General features: G+C 42.3%; 1 protein-coding gene across 1 annotated transcript in view; it reads right to left on the bottom strand.

The window, feature by feature from the left end:
• col13a1 (collagen, type XIII, alpha 1) overlaps positions 1-15,762 on the bottom strand; it is a 105,753-nt gene that overhangs the window by 38,227 nt on the left and 51,764 nt on the right. Inside the window, exons 4-13 of the mRNA XM_072709791.1 lie at positions 14,224-14,250; positions 10,304-10,339; positions 9,126-9,152; positions 7,142-7,192; positions 4,696-4,731; positions 4,357-4,383; positions 4,028-4,054; positions 2,725-2,751; positions 2,601-2,627; positions 1,101-1,127 (exon numbers count right to left, since the gene is read on the bottom strand). Of these exons, the coding sequence (XP_072565892.1) occupies positions 1,101-1,127; positions 2,601-2,627; positions 2,725-2,751; positions 4,028-4,054; positions 4,357-4,383; positions 4,696-4,731; positions 7,142-7,192; positions 9,126-9,152; positions 10,304-10,339; positions 14,224-14,250 (312 nt within the window). The remainder of the gene's footprint in view (positions 1-1,100; positions 1,128-2,600; positions 2,628-2,724; positions 2,752-4,027; positions 4,055-4,356; positions 4,384-4,695; positions 4,732-7,141; positions 7,193-9,125; positions 9,153-10,303; positions 10,340-14,223; positions 14,251-15,762) is intronic.

Genomic DNA, 15,762 nt, shown 5'->3' with positions numbered 1-15,762 from the left:
AGGTGTGCTTGTTAAAGCAGGAACCCACTCTCCACAGACAGCCCAGTCTGAAGTGTAAAACCACACAGTCCGGTAACTCCACGTGTGTCGGACTGCGCTATGGCATTAAAGTCCCTTTCTGGAGGACGAGTTTGTTTTCTGTCAGCCTCCATCCTATCATTCTGTACGCTGAAACCCTGGCAATTATTAATCGGTTACATAGATATAGATTACTCACATTTCTGGGTAAAACATAATTGAAGACCTCGACACCCAGCACAATTCTGACCTTTAACCCTCTGGGGACGAGGGCATCGTCAGCGATGCTGCGTATCTTTCTCGTGTATTTCAGTTCATAACTCGCTGAAATCTTATGGTACAAACATAAAGACTGACTAAATCCGAAATCTGTCTTCTTTTCAAAACGTCCATTGTCGGAAGTATTAAAGTTTTTAAAATTAGGTTAAATAGGCAAAAAAGTAAACCAAGTCACCTTTCCTTGTTTTACCTGCATCGTGTAGTACCGCTCTCACCTGAAGATCGCTATTCACATTCTAAATAACCGCATTAACACGTATGCAAATCACATTCACATGGTAATTTTATGAACAACGCAACAGTGAAACACGATCCAGATACATCCCCATCAGTGCCATAAAGGGGGGGGGGGGAATGGGGGGGGGGGGTGTGTGGCCAGGTGTGAATGGCTCATGCATACACATGAGAGCTCCTGGATTTATTTATCCAACCGAATGTTGCAACTACACCATTTAGTCATCTTCATGTACCCAAGACTTTGGTGATCAGATATCTGGGATCAAAACAAACTGCTACCATTGCTTACTATGTACTTTTATAATGTTTCTTTGTTCCAAACTGCATTTGCAATGTCTATACTTTGACATCAAATTACAAACTTAACATAAATCTGACATATTTACAAAGTACATTAAAATTAAGATGAGTGTAATGCCAAAACAAATATAAGAAAAAATGTATTCCCCATGAATTAAGTTTATGATATTGAATGAAATGTGTGACCATGCCCCAGTCAGTCAAAGTGTGTTCCCTACCCCTAGACCCCAGAGGGTTAATAAGAGCTATGAGGAAAATTCACTTACCCTGGGTGAATACTCTCCACATACACCCTGGAGAGAGAAGAGATAATTTAAGTGTCCACATTCACAAAGAAAAACTAGCAAAAGGACAAGCGAGGGTGGGACCTGATATTGTCTTAATAAATCTCCCCGGGCACCAGACTGATTGTGCTGATGAGGCCAGCCGGGTGGCCTGCTTTAGGCTGCACCAATGTACGGCTGCCAGAATTCATTATGAAAGTGAAGACGACCAAATGTAGAAGCAGCAGTATTGTCTGGTTTTCATACTTAATTTAATGACACCTGGCAGATGAAATTTAACATAGACAAATGTAAGGTACTCCATGTAGGGAGCAGAAATATAAAGTACAGGTATTTTATGGGACTTACTGAAATAAAGGTAGCTGATTATGAGAAAGACCTTGGTGTGTATGTTGATGCTTCCATGTCTCATTCTCGCCAGTGCGGGGAAGCAATAAAAAAGGCCAATAGGATGTTGGGGTATATCTCCAGGTGTGAGGAGTTTAAGTCAAGGGAGGTAATGCTAAGATTATACAATTCCTTGGTGAGACCTCACCTAGAATATTGTGTGCAGGTTTGGTCACCATATCTTAAAAAGGACATTGCGGCCTTAGAAAAGGTGCAGCGTAGGGCCACAAGAATGATTCCTGGTCTTAGAGGAATGTCATACGAGGAAAGGTTAGTTGAGCTAAATCTGTTCAGCCTCAAGCAAAGGAGACTGAGGGGGGACATGATCCAGGTCTATAAGATTCTAACAGGTTTGGATGCTGTTCAACCGAATAGTTACTTCAGCATTAGTTCAAATACAAGAACTCGTGGCCATAGGTGGAAATTAGCGGGAGAACATTTCAAACTGGATTTAAGGAAGCACTTCTTTACACAGCGTGTAGTCAGAGTATGGAATAGTCTTCCTGATAACGTAGTGCAAGCTGAATCCTTGGGTTCCTTTAAATCAGAGCTAGATAAGATTTTAACAACTCTGAGCTATTAGTTAAGTTCTCCCCAAGCGAGCTCGATGGGCCGAATGGCCTCCTCTCGTTTGTATAGTTCTTATGTTCTTAAGGTGCGAGTTGTGTTCTTCCATTTTAATCAGAATGAAACTTTTATTGATCCCCATAGGTAAATTCTCTTTTTTGCCAACCTCATCTTACTCTCCATGGCACATATGTAGGCGAGCGCAAGCTTGGCAGTGAAGGGCAGCCACCCCTATGGAGCTGGGGGTTAAGGGCCTTGCCCAAGGGCCCAAGGACATGCGACTATTCTGTGAAAGCCAAGCTTGAATTGGCAACAAAAAAGCTTAGCCCACTGAGCCACACAGTGATTTAAGAAAATTTTGAATGCCAGAGACAGGACACTGCCAAGCTTGCACTCACCTGTGTATGTGTCATGGAGAAAAAGATGGGATAAGCAAAAAGATACTTTCCCCACGGGAATCAATATAAGAGTCATTTCAGTGGTTCATGAAAAGACCAGGTAATAAACTGTTAAATACTGTGACCTCACCTTTTCTCCCTTGGGGCCTGGTTCACCCTACAATACAAAACACATACGCCGATTAAACAGGCAGGAAAACACAGAGGATGTGAAACTGTGAATGCCATAGACAGGACAGTAAAGCATCACTCACTGGCATGCCTTTGGGACCTCGAGGACCCTTAAAAACAATGAAGAAAACAAACATGTGACTGAAATGTCCCGCCATCATCACAGTGCAAACAAACTGACCCTGAACTTTTATTCCCACTCCCTGAGCAACCACTGCATTTTAACACTAATCGCAAAGAATTTTATGAAAGAGCCTTTTCTTATTTGGCAGGGCCTGTAATTAATATTGAAACAAACTAAACTTTCTTTATCTTCATCTGAAATGCCCGGTTTAGATTTAGATGTTCTCTATGTGCGTAAAAATAAGATTTTAGCTCCAGAAAACATACAATCACCTTGTTCTCTTGCTTAAGCGTTCTTAAGGCATCTAAGTAGTTTATTTAAGTTGGAAAAAAAGGGAATGTGGCTCATTAAATACACATTAATCTCCACCAAACAATACTGGAGCCACGTCAGACCCGTTTCAGCCGGGACTACCAAATTATTCATGGCCCAGACGGCCTTCATGTGGGCTTCTGTACACGGCATGGGGCCAGTGATGCCCGGCCATGTGCTTTAAAGCAAAATGCTTATAAAACATGCCTGCCTGACAGCTTGGAGCAGTCAAACAAAGAACATGGTGTTTAGAAAAAGACACACAGAGGTTCTAAAATCGGCAGCTGAACTGATAAAATCCAGACTGCTGATGAATGGGGGGGGGGGGGGTTATCAGCATGAAAACGAACCAAGATCAATTATATATATTCACCCAGGGAGACAGTAAAATTGGACCAGCTTTCTGAACATGACCAGATAAAACAGACACTGCACACTGACCATGAAACTGTTCAATTTAAGGAAGGAGGTTTTCATTCAGAAGCCAGACAGTGATTTGGGCAGAGATCAAGGAAGGGGAGTGGGTGACTGAGACAGTGACATTAAAGGTGTGACAGCCAGCAAAGCAGTTCTGCTTCAGTGAGAGGATCAAACCTGCCTGTATTATTAGGAACACTGCTTCCTTCTGAGATCTTACATTCCAGTTTTAACTCCAGAAAAATACTCTCCTTTCATTAAAATACAAGTTCAGAAGGATCATTTTTATCAATGAAAAAAACAAAATAGCTGCTGCTGAGTGACCCAAACAAAATGTAGAGACACACACAGTGTATCTGCAGAGAGTGATTTGGGCATTTACAGCTGTTTCCATCGTGTCTGCTTGACACAAAAGCGACGCATGATGGTGAGATGTAAAGAAACAGTTGTAAATGAATGAATGCATTGGTTGAGAACAGTGGGTGTCAAGTCATTACAAAAAAGATTTGCAATACAAATATTATTTTTCTTACCACATCTCCTTTCATACCACTTTGTCCCTGCAAAGAAAGTAATACATGACATATGTAAAGTCAAGCACTGGATAATTTCAGCAATCACTAACACCACTATGGATAATAAACAAGCCGTCTTTTAAGTTAATGTTTATTATCACCCCCAATAACCTTCTTAGCCTTCAGTAATAATTGTAATAATATCATTATTATTAAACTTACAATAATTACACTAATCACCCTCATTGAAATGACTCACTTACGGCTCACTGACTTATGGCAAAGTGTTCAGTTCTAAAACCCTAAATTTTTCAGTTATCCAGTAATTGTCATGGCTCAGGACTTACTGGTTTTCCGTCTAACCCAATTGGACCCTGAAAGGAAAAAACAATGGAGAAATGAGATATCTGCTGATTGCACTGGTAACTGTCTGGTAACAAGGTGCATCATGAAAGCCGCTGGATGTGTCTGAATACCACATGTATAGCTGGCACATAAAAAGTAAAACCTCAAGACCTGTATGAGAGACACATGACCAGGGTTACATGCATAAGCAGGAAATGGTGCCAACTGATCAAGAACAACGGAATGGGAAGGACATGAAAGAAGGCATGGTAGCAGGGTAGGAGGAATTGTTATTCTAAGAGATTTTACAGTGACACTGTTTATAATGTTGAGAAACTTACAGGGAATCCTGGAAAACCTCTGCTTCCGGGCTGTCCCTGAAGAGGGGAGAGAGAGCATAGGTGTCAGGCTTTGGGCTGCGCGTTACAAAACATGAGAGGGTCAATTAGTGATGTGACCGTCATTGGCCTGCTTTGGGCAAGACTAGACGGTCTGACACAAATACACTATATAGACAAAAGTATCAGGATACTCCACTTAATCATTGAACTCAGGTGTTTCATTCAAACCCATTGTCACAGGTATATAAATCAAGCACCTAGCCATGCAGTCAGGTTTACAAACATTTGTGAAAGAATGAGTCGTTCTGAAGAGCTCAGTGATTTCAAGCCTGGTAGTGTCATAAGATGCCACCTTTTCAATAAGTCAGATCACGTAATTTCTTCTCTGCTAGATATTTCATGGTCAACTGTAATTGGTTTTATTGAAAAGTGGAAGCATTTAGGAACAACAGACACTTAGCGCATTACTAAGCGTCAGATGGAGTGGTGTAAAACACGACATCACTGGACTGTGGAGCAGTGGAAATTTCTTCTGCCGGAGTGAAAAATCATGCTTCTCTGTCTGGTAGTCTGATGGAAGGGTCTTGGTTTGACAGATGCCAAGAGAAAATTATTTGCCTGACTGCATTGTGCCAACTGTAAAGTTTGGTGGAGGAGATATAATGGTATGAAGCAGTTTTTCAGGGGTTGGGCCTCGTAGTTCCAGTGTAGGGAAAACTTCAGCATACCAAGAAAATTTAGACAATTTGATGCTTCCAACTTTGTGGGAAAAGTTTGGGGAAGGCCCTTTTCTGATCCAGCATGACTGTTCCTCGGTGCACAAAGCAAGGTCTATAAAGACATGGTGAAGTTGGTGTGGAAGAACTTGACTGGCCCATACAGAGCCCTGACCTCAACCTCATGGAACACCTTTGGGATGAACGAGAATTAAGAGTGCGAGCCAAACCTTCATGTCTAACATCAGCGCCTGACCTCACGAATGCTCTTCTGGATGAATAGCAAAAATTCCCACAGACAGACTCCAATATCTCGTGGAAAGCCTTCCCAGAAGAGTGGCAGCTATTATACAGTAGCTACAAAGGGGGAACCAACTCCATACTGATGCCTATGGATTTAGAATGGGATGTCATAAAAGTTCTTGTGGGTATAATGGCCAGGTGTCCCAATACTTTTGTGCATATAGTGTATGAAGTTATGATTTACTGAAATAGGTGGAAGTAATGCAACAACAATCATATTCCCTGTCTACAGCTGTCATAATTAACACTCAACACTCGATAGAAAAACAATAAGAAAAAAAATGAAACATTTTCAACACTGGTTGAAAATACTCTCAACTACATTAAAATCGTTTTTTTGTTTGCTTGCTATGGATCCAAACAAAGGAGAGGCCCCTTAGAATGCCCTCGACACATGACACAGAGGACACCATTAAACCATTAAAAGGCTCTGTGCATCTGACTCAACACATGAAGCCAGGTGATGCTTTCCATTAGTCCTTCTGCACCTCTCTGCTACCAAAGCTTCCCAAACCTCCCACCAACAGGCTCTGTGGGGTCAACATGAAGCCAGCAGTCACATTTATCTGACACAAGAAATCACCTAGAAGGAGCCCCTGCTTTTCAACATATCATCCTGAAACAGGGCGCTGCATCCTCCCCCAGGTCTGGGACCTATTAGCTAAGCCTTATTAAGGAGGGGGGGGCTACAGAATCACCGATCTGAAAAACAGATGTCAGGTAAGCTCTAGCAGGTCACAGCAGCTGTCACGAGGTAACCTCTGCCACCAGAAAAACCACCATGCAAAAAGACCCCCGAAACCAAACATAACCAATTCTTCATGGGGAAATCAGAAAGGAAATTGCACTTGTGGGGGGAGGTGGTGAGGGTGGTGAAGGGGAGCTATCCCTTGTTCGTCAGGCAGAAGAAAAAAAGAAAACCAGTGTGGTCTTCGGTCACACATTTCCACTTGAAATAAAAAGTCACACTGAATGACTCAAGTTCGACCTGCTCTTCCAGATGAGAAGAGGATGTGGCATGGTAGCTATGATGACCAGGACACACACCATGACTAATGCAGGAAGTCAGCATTAGATTTTGGATTGGAGAGCTCTGTGCTACAGGGGCCACTGCGAAGTAACTGAGCAGCCGAGGGCGAAGTGGTTTAATGAGTAACCAGAGACTCAAGGAGCTGCTGAATTTACGTCTGTTGGTGCTCAATGAGTCAGTCAAAATAACCCAGGCTGACACTGCTAACACCGTCAGCTGCTGTCAGAAAAAACACAAATGTCACATTGTGCCTTCAGTGGCTTAGCCTCTTAACTTACACAATAGAACTGTGACTGGATTTTGTTCTATTGGTAAAGAGATACCAACCACTTTCGATCCAGAAAATAAATAAAACAACAGGGATAAAGTTAGACATTCAGTAGGCAGACACACTTACAGGGGGTCCTCGTGGGCCAATGATGGACAAGCCTGGTTCTCCTGGTGCCCCCTGAAGACAAGGAAACGATGGTGAGAACACGAGAGAGCACAACACTGACCAACCCACTGCCTACAAGAGGAACCACTTATACAGTATATGCAATCACTGAGAAGACCAGTGTAGATGCATTTCCTTCACTGTATTACAGCAAAAGAAAGTAATTACTTCACAGTTTATAACCTGCATTCCATTATTCTTATTACTGATTTGCTTTGGGTCAAATCCTAGGCCTCTGGCAATGAGTAGGTGAAGACAAATGTTCTGAGTCCTGAGGCACACTGGAACCGGTCCTGTTTCAAGGCCAAACTCGAACCTGACAAAACCACTCAGGGGCTCAAGAGCACTGCTGTGTAAACACAGAAAGCCCACTGGACTCCTTCCTGGTGCAAAGTGGCTGGTCTGCATGGGGTCAGCCTGCCCATGAATTTCAGAAGCCACTCGACAGGACCTCTCACAAAAATCAACACAGTAGCCAGACAGGCCAATATCAAATTTCAAGTGCTCCACATCATTAGCCCCAGCCCAGAAACTCTATATCAGCGCACCATCATCAACAGCCTGCAATCCATCAAAACTCAGGTAATTCTAATGAGTATGAAAACACACCACTGCTATCACACCAATCACGCACCCAGGCCGAGGGAATGACAGGTCATTGACACTCGCTGCTTGCATGCCAGAGCAATATAATTGGAGTTCTCCACTTTACTCTTGCAGTCAAGAGACCCCACACGCTCCAACACAACACATCAAAGATCAGCAGATGGTCTCGTGGGGAGTTTGGGATACGAGTGTAGGAGAGAAAGGGAGAGCAACCTCATAAATTCAAACCCATACCTAATAAGGTAACAGGAGCAGGTAAGGGGATAAAAAGAAACACCCCAAAAAAACATGACCAAAAATCCAAGGGTACGAAAATGCAAAAGATGGGGTTAGCAGAAGCTCATTTCCTACCAAGGAAACCACACTCCCCAAAAGAGCTGCATGGTCACACTGGAGGTGCTTCTTCAACAGTCCATCCATCACTGCTGGTGGCTCAAATGGCCAGGCTTTACAGAACACCCTATCTGAATCCTACTCGTTCTGGTACTCCGGTGACAGCTTAAAGCCTGTCTTGATGCTTCTGTTAAGTGTGCCTCTCAATTCTTATCATAAATAAAAGCTGGTTTTGAAAATTAGATATAGGCCAGTTTTATTTTGTTACAACATTAGGTGCCAAAGACCTTAAAAATGTGACTGGATCTCAAAGAGAAATCCTTGCAGCCCAAATCAAAACCATCAAAACTATTAGCGGTTGATTTCTGATACCTTTCACGCATCACAGATTTCTTATAACCTCCGATGCAAAATCACGTGTCATACTGGTGCAACGTCAAGATCTTTTCTCATAAATTAAACTAATTCCTCTTAAAGCATAATGATAGCAATAAATGTTTCTCGGCTGGTTCAACTTCTCTTTTCGGTGGTCCAAATCCTCCAAGCCACAACATAAGCCATGAGAAAAAAAAATTCCAAAGCCAATTCCAAAGGTTTAATAGAAGGGAACAGCAGGATACAATTGCTTTCTCTAGTGGTCGAAATATAAATAAGTATCAGATAAGTTTTAACTAGAGATCCCAATAAATCCAACCAGTCCAGCCACACATCTGGCAGTGGAGGCAAAATACACTAATCCAGGTATGGCCTGTAAATCAACACATGACATCACATGGACCCTTCAAAACTACCCTCAGACCTCCAAAATAAACAAATAACCAAATAAATAAATAAGGAACTTGATGCTTTGAAAAAGTTTCCTTCAAAATCTATTGGTGATATTTTGGTGTTCAGGTGTGAGTTTGCCTGTGGTCTCCCTGTTTGATGGACAGAAGACTAACCACTCCACGCCCACCCCCACGCCCACACACAGGCCCATTTTTTTGCCTCTAAATGCAAGACTTACCTTCTCCCCAGTGACGCCCTTTAACCCCTGGTCAGTCACAGCAGACACAGTCACATGCAAAGCGTGAGGGAGAGAGACACAGAGAGAGGAATGGGGTGAGACAAGGACGGCCAGAGGGACTGGGCATGCTCCATGAGCGGGGCAGGTGGGCGGGCGAAACGGGCAGGACATTGATTGGTAATCTCTGAGGGAGAGTGGGAAGAGACAATCAGCTGACGAGAGTGGGCAGGGCATGAGCCGTGGCTTACTGATTAGAGTCAGCTGGGGGTAACACAGCTGCCATACTCCCATGTGACACCTCAAATACAGGATGATATTTTCACAGAACACAGCTAATAAATCAGAGCATCATGACTGTCCAAGAAACCTAGGTGGGATTGGACATATAACACCACTATGCAAAAAACTGGATTTGTTTTAAAAAAAAAATTAAATCTGTCAAATTAAATCTGTAAAAGAAAAAACAAACAATAAATAAATGTCAGGTAAATAATATCAGACTGAATTGTAGCATCTGCAGGCAGACTGGTCTGTCTCACTATGTGTTCAATCTTCACAGCTTGTTGGTTAAGATCTCAATGATGAAAACTATCCAAAGTATAAATCCTCTCTCTTGTTTAATCCTCTTTATTGAAAACTTGGGTCAGTATGACACAGTAATGGTTAGTATTCAATTGTCTGATAAAGTTACATGTGTCAAAGGAGGTATGAATGTAGAGAGTATGATTCCTGACATTACTGGTATAACACACCCTCGCACAGACATGAGCTTGAAAGTGTTAGTGTGAGTCTTCTCTCAAACTGGGAAGGAAGTGCATAATGGACTGCAGCTGAGAGATAATAAAACATAATTACAAGAGTAAGAAATTATGAGAGAATGACAGGAACCAAGAGCCAAAGGAAAATTCCACTGTGACAACAAAAAAATCTAAAAAATGTAATGGATCTCATTGAGCCTAAACATAATACAACAAACCTTACAAATAATAATCTGAACATTATTATCCATGAATGATTGACTGGCAGTGATATTTTGTTCATGTTTCAGCTTCTGAAGAGCCTCCTGAGTGTGAAACCCTTCCGGATAATGAGACTCACAACATGCTGATGCTGGGGATGATACCCCGCCATCAAGGGTCCTGACAGCACACTACGGTGCACATTCTCAGATAACTCACCAGTCTTCCAGGTATTCCCATTGATCCTTTGTCCCCCTAATGGTCAATGTAAAGTCAAGAGGAGAGGGTGAATGAGAGTTCTGGGAGAAGGTAGCTATCAGACTAGGGCCATACCCACAGTTTAACTTTACAAACACAAATAGCACTGTTTTTGTGGTATCCCCAGCCAAAACAGACCCGCCCCCCAGCCCATCCCTATTCAATCTAATTTACTCATCATTACTATAGGCACAGATGATGCTCCAGACAAAGTTGGTAAAGTTAGTTCAAGCTAACACTTAAAAACACCCATTACAGAAGTTCAGGCATTCCTTGTGATCGGCCGAGCAATACCAATGCAGACATGCTGAGAAGCGTAAAGACCTTACTGCTACTGGTACAAAGGACCTCATTGATGGAATCTAACTGAGACGCACTGACTTCTACATGGAAGCATCAGGGATGGGAATAAAATTCTACCCATGGTCCCTCTCCTAACGCAAAACTACATCATACCTCCAGATACACTATGTTAGAGTATAATTGTTGTGTGGAGGTGCTCTGTCCCAGGCTTTAAGGGTGTATCTCACAAAATATCTCCCCAGGGCCTGCTATGCCAGAGCCCGGAGAATGGCCAGTGATTGATAATAATAATAATAATAATAATAATAATAATAATAATAATAATAATAATAATCATCTCTTTATTAATCCTCATGGGGAAATTGTCTTTTTTACACCTCTCTCAACTTGCTCTTTGTAAGCAAGCTGTCCACAAAGAGCAGCCACTCATGGTAGCGCCCAGACAGCTGGGGGTTGAGGGCCTTGCTCAAGGACCCGTAGACGGGTGGCTTACTTCTGCAGGAAATGGGTCACTGCAACTTTGCCATTGCAGGAGGGGGTGTGTGATCTCCTCAGTGGAATGGGGGTTCTGGCTGAACAAACTCAGCCATGAGAATTATAGCAGCGCTGAATCTACCACAGGTTCAGTGATCACAAGGCGTATTTACAGAGACAAAGTAGTGACAAGCTGGTGAGGTATGAACATCGCTGATATTCTCAGCATGAGATTAAATATAGGAATTAAGCCTCTCAGCACTCCTCAAGCTAACCTTCATGATAGCATTCAGTTACTTATGACACAGGTCTCCAGAGATTCACACTCAGAGGCCCTGTCCAAGGTGCTGACTCACAACTAACATGAAAGTCTCAGCAGAGGTTGTGTCTTTCACATAGCTATGACCAGCTTAAGTGCCTTTACTTTTCCATATTGTCAGCTGCACTTGCAATACCATTCAATCACGATCACAGGATGCCAAAATGTAAAGACCGATTCCAGCCAGCTATCTCAATTTTCCTATGCAGGTTTTCAATTCAGCAGTGCAAACCACCACACTGGGTAGGGGGTGACCCAGCCTGCTAAAGTGGCCCCCTTACAGATTCCCAAAACCAAGGTCATTAATAAAGAGGCCAGTAAAATGCCATGCAATAATTAGATGAAAGCCTGAAAGAAGAAACACCTAACGTGTCTGTGAGTTTGTCGAGCCACAAAGTCTCATTATCAGTTTTGCAGGAACTGTCCCAGTGTTTTTCTGTGGCACTCTGCCAGCAGCAGATGCAAGTACTGTATACCTCCAGGAGGACAAGGTCATCCTCCACGGCCACACCCTTCTTCCCCAGGTTAGTAACATTAGAAATCGACAAATGCAGTGACTGGGAGCAGAGGAAACATCCTGGTTAACAACAGAGGGAACTATGAAGTTACCATGAGACAACTAGTTTGCTGTGTACACCAGGTGAATTGGAGATCATGCATGTCATGGGTAATTTGGTACGGTGGCCGAGAAAGCCCAACGAAATTCAAAAAAAAGAAACGCACGTCTAAATAGCAACAACGCATATTATTCAAGTTCATAACGAACCTCCAAACACACTGCAAATTCATAGACGCCACACAAATTAAGAAAACACTTTCACCAAAATGACAACACAGGCGAACCAAATTTTACACACGCGCCGCGCAGTCACAGACGCTCCGCAAATACGGAAAGCAACGGCAACTTCGGAAACGCGCTGCAACAACACAACACAACGGAAGTGTTTCTGGAGGACACTTTGTCCGGGCGTACTTTTCAATGGAGCCAATGGCGAAAAGTTACAATGGAAACTGCTTATAGTGATCACGGTTATAATGACCAACCACTTATATGTATCAAAAAGCTTGGGATAGAAAAAGGTGTTTACATAATTCGTTTTTAGTAGTCAAGTACTCTGCTTACAGTGTCTATTTAAGCATGACAACATATAGAAAAAAAATAAAGCTATGTTTTTTTTAACTTTACTTTGATGGCCCTACTTTGCCTTGCTGTAGTCCGTCTGCTTCTGTCTAGCTACCTGAGGCACATAAAACACGTGTCTTGTCCTGCTCGTACGTGCCTATCCTCCTGTGTGCCACGCCCCCCTCGCTACCTCATGTGGGAATCCCCATGTTATCAGCTGTTTCAAGTTGTGTTTCGTTAGTTCAGTGTATTTAAGTCCATGTCTGTGTGCCTTTCGTTAGTCCGGTCATTAACGTTGTGATGTTGTTCAGTGTGGTTTCCCTGGTTAAAACCCCGTGTTCACCCGACTCTTGTGCCCCCTCGCTACATGACGGAAAAAAGAAAGTAATTTTCTCTCTGACAAATATAGACTCATCTAATTCTTACGATAAACTGCTAAAAGCGAGCCACGGAGATGCAGCAGCGAAACTACAAAAAGCTATTTTCATGTACAGTACTGTACAATGAGCTTTTTTCATGTACTGTATTATAACGTATTTGAATTATACACAGTTCAGTAATTTAGTTTGTACAGTAATGTAATTTCAAAAGCGTTTCAGACGGTTGTACTGTATTTTGAAATCAAAATTAAGTAAATAATGACGTTGTCCGTTTTATTACCTTATATTCATGCAAGAAATATACATGTCAGTTAGATGGTCATCTGCCTGAGACATAAGAAAAAAAATGGGTTATAATGATCATCCGCTTATAGTCAATTTCACCCAGACAGACGTGATCACTGTAAGCGGTTTCACTGTATCTTCTATTTGAACAGATTGCTAAAACAATAATCAAGAAGCTGTGTGGTAAATGGTAGGATTAATGTGATTGATAACTGCTGTACTATAGCCTAAGAGAGCTACAAAAGTTAATCATAAAAACAGCTGCCACTGATTGTTTACTGTAACTTAAAACCATGCACGTTTACGTTAAAAACAGTATTACAAGCATGTGACCAGCCGGACAAAGTGTCCCCCAGAAACACTTCCGTTGTGTTGTTGCTAGTTGCAGCGCGTTTCCGAAGTTGCGGTTGTTTTCTGTATTTGCGGCATTTCTGTGAATGTGCAGCGTGTGTGTGTAAAATGTGGTTCACATGTGTTGTCATTTTGATGAAAGTGTTTTCTTAATTTGTGTAGCGTCTATGAATTTGCATTGTGCTGGAGGTTCGTTATGAACTTGAATAATATGCTTTGTTGCTTTGCAGCGCGTTTCTCTATTAGACGTGTGTTTCTTTATTTTGAATTTCGTTGGGCTTTCTCGGCTACCGTAATTTGGGGAGAGATGTGTGCGAATTCATATTTAAAGTTCTGATACAAGCAGAGATTTTGCCAGTTCTGTTAAGACCATACATTAACAGTTGTATCTAATAAATTTTTTGTTCATTTTTGTTTATTCAACCTACATTTTCATGTCCCTCTGTTGAAAGCACAGGTGTGTTTTGTTCTCTAAGAAGCTGGGCAATGTTTTTTTTTTGTTTTTTTACTAATTTTTAATCTTGGTGGCAATTGGCCATGCTTGTACCGATTTATCCAATGACACAGCTTCTAAGTGGAAAGGCCCAAAGGTGTCAGTAGCTACAGCACCAGCACACAGGCAGGATGCAAGTCATGAGACAGTTACCGGAAAGCCAGCTCGTCCAGGAGGGCCCTGAAAAAGGGTGAGAGAAGTAGATAGAAGACAGAGAGAGTGAGTGTCACAGAAAAGATTATATCAGGAAAAGACACTCGCTCTGGCCATAATGAGTCCTGCAAATACAGAGTTCCCACCTTTATACATCCCATGCTGAACTCCACTCGTGGACTATAACAAACTCAGTTTGGATTTAAAAATACCATAATAATATTATTTAGTTGTGTAGCAGATATAAGCAACTTAAAGAGCTTCATGTCCCATCATCTTGATGTTTTTGAAGTTGTTTCAAACAGTTAATTTTCAAGAATAACTGTCAACACCTTCCCCTTGGAATCAATAAAATTTACCTTATCCTATTAAGACACAAATTTAGGCCTAAAAGCAGCATACAGCCTGCTGGCCTGGAATCTTAGGTTCTTTGTCCCAGCCTGACCAGACCTTCTGGGATGCATAGAAAGGGTCAAAGCACTGCATTCTTGCCCTTTGGTGTGCCTGGTGTCAGTAATTCTGTGAACCTCCTCCCAGTCGTGCTGGTCTAACTGCAATGCTGTAGCGACGCATATAAAATCTGTTTCAAAAGATCAATCTATAGTATGTAACTGTTGTTTTATTTAATATTCCAATAAAACCCTTAATTATAAAGGAAGGAAACTGCTGTTACATTTAGTTTAGTAAATTGACAGACTTCCCATCCAGGTTAGAGTGTGGCCCAAAAAGCATGTGATGCTAATCTCTAAATCTGTGCACGTCAGCCGAGGGTGGGTGATGGTGCACAGTGGAGTCTATGGCTCCTTGTGGCCACCCTGCCCCAAGAGTGGTGCTAATTGCCGGTGGCACACTTGACATCTCCAAGGCAACGTACCTTTGTCTGACCGCAGAACAGCCTTATCTCACTGCCGGAGCTCCAGGACCACAGACTGAAACAATCTTCTCTGGAAAGCCCCAGGATGGCGGATTTTTCCATATATGTGTGTAAGCTATTCCTGGCTGATTTTTTGTTGTTTACCATATAAGGACCCTGAAACGGGCCTACGCCATAGGTACCCCCACTCTTTTACGCCTGCTTTCACATAAGCTTAAAGGTTTACTTCAATTTTCAAAAAACAAAAATGTTTTAGTGTCATCCATTCACAATATTATTCATATTAATCTAATTAATTATAAATTGATGATACACTGATGGTGGAAATGACTTGTTTTAGAGAGTGCAGTGTTTTATTGCATGCTTGTTTTAGAGAGTGCAATTGCATGCTGAATGCATATACATGAAACCGTACTACTGCAGATGTGCTGTGCAGCTGCAGATTTTGTCCTGCTGACCTGCGACCAGCGCATGGCATTTGTCAGCAGAGACTGACTGTGTGCTGTGGCTAAGCATGGTCCTGCTTATCTGTACATCTGTACATTAGGGGTTCTGCACCCAGGAGTGCAGCAGCCATCTGCTGCCAAAGGTTCAGTCTCGGGCCCCTTTATGCCACCTTGAGGGCTCAAGGGTCTCACATGAAAATTAACTCCAGGGTTCAGGCC

The sequence above is a fragment of the Paramormyrops kingsleyae genome, chromosome 3 (genome assembly GCF_048594095.1).
Source record: "Paramormyrops kingsleyae isolate MSU_618 chromosome 3, PKINGS_0.4, whole genome shotgun sequence".
In the NCBI taxonomy this organism is placed as follows: domain Eukaryota; kingdom Metazoa; phylum Chordata; class Actinopteri; order Osteoglossiformes; family Mormyridae; genus Paramormyrops; species Paramormyrops kingsleyae.
This window is presented reverse-complemented; position numbering and strand designations above follow the sequence as displayed.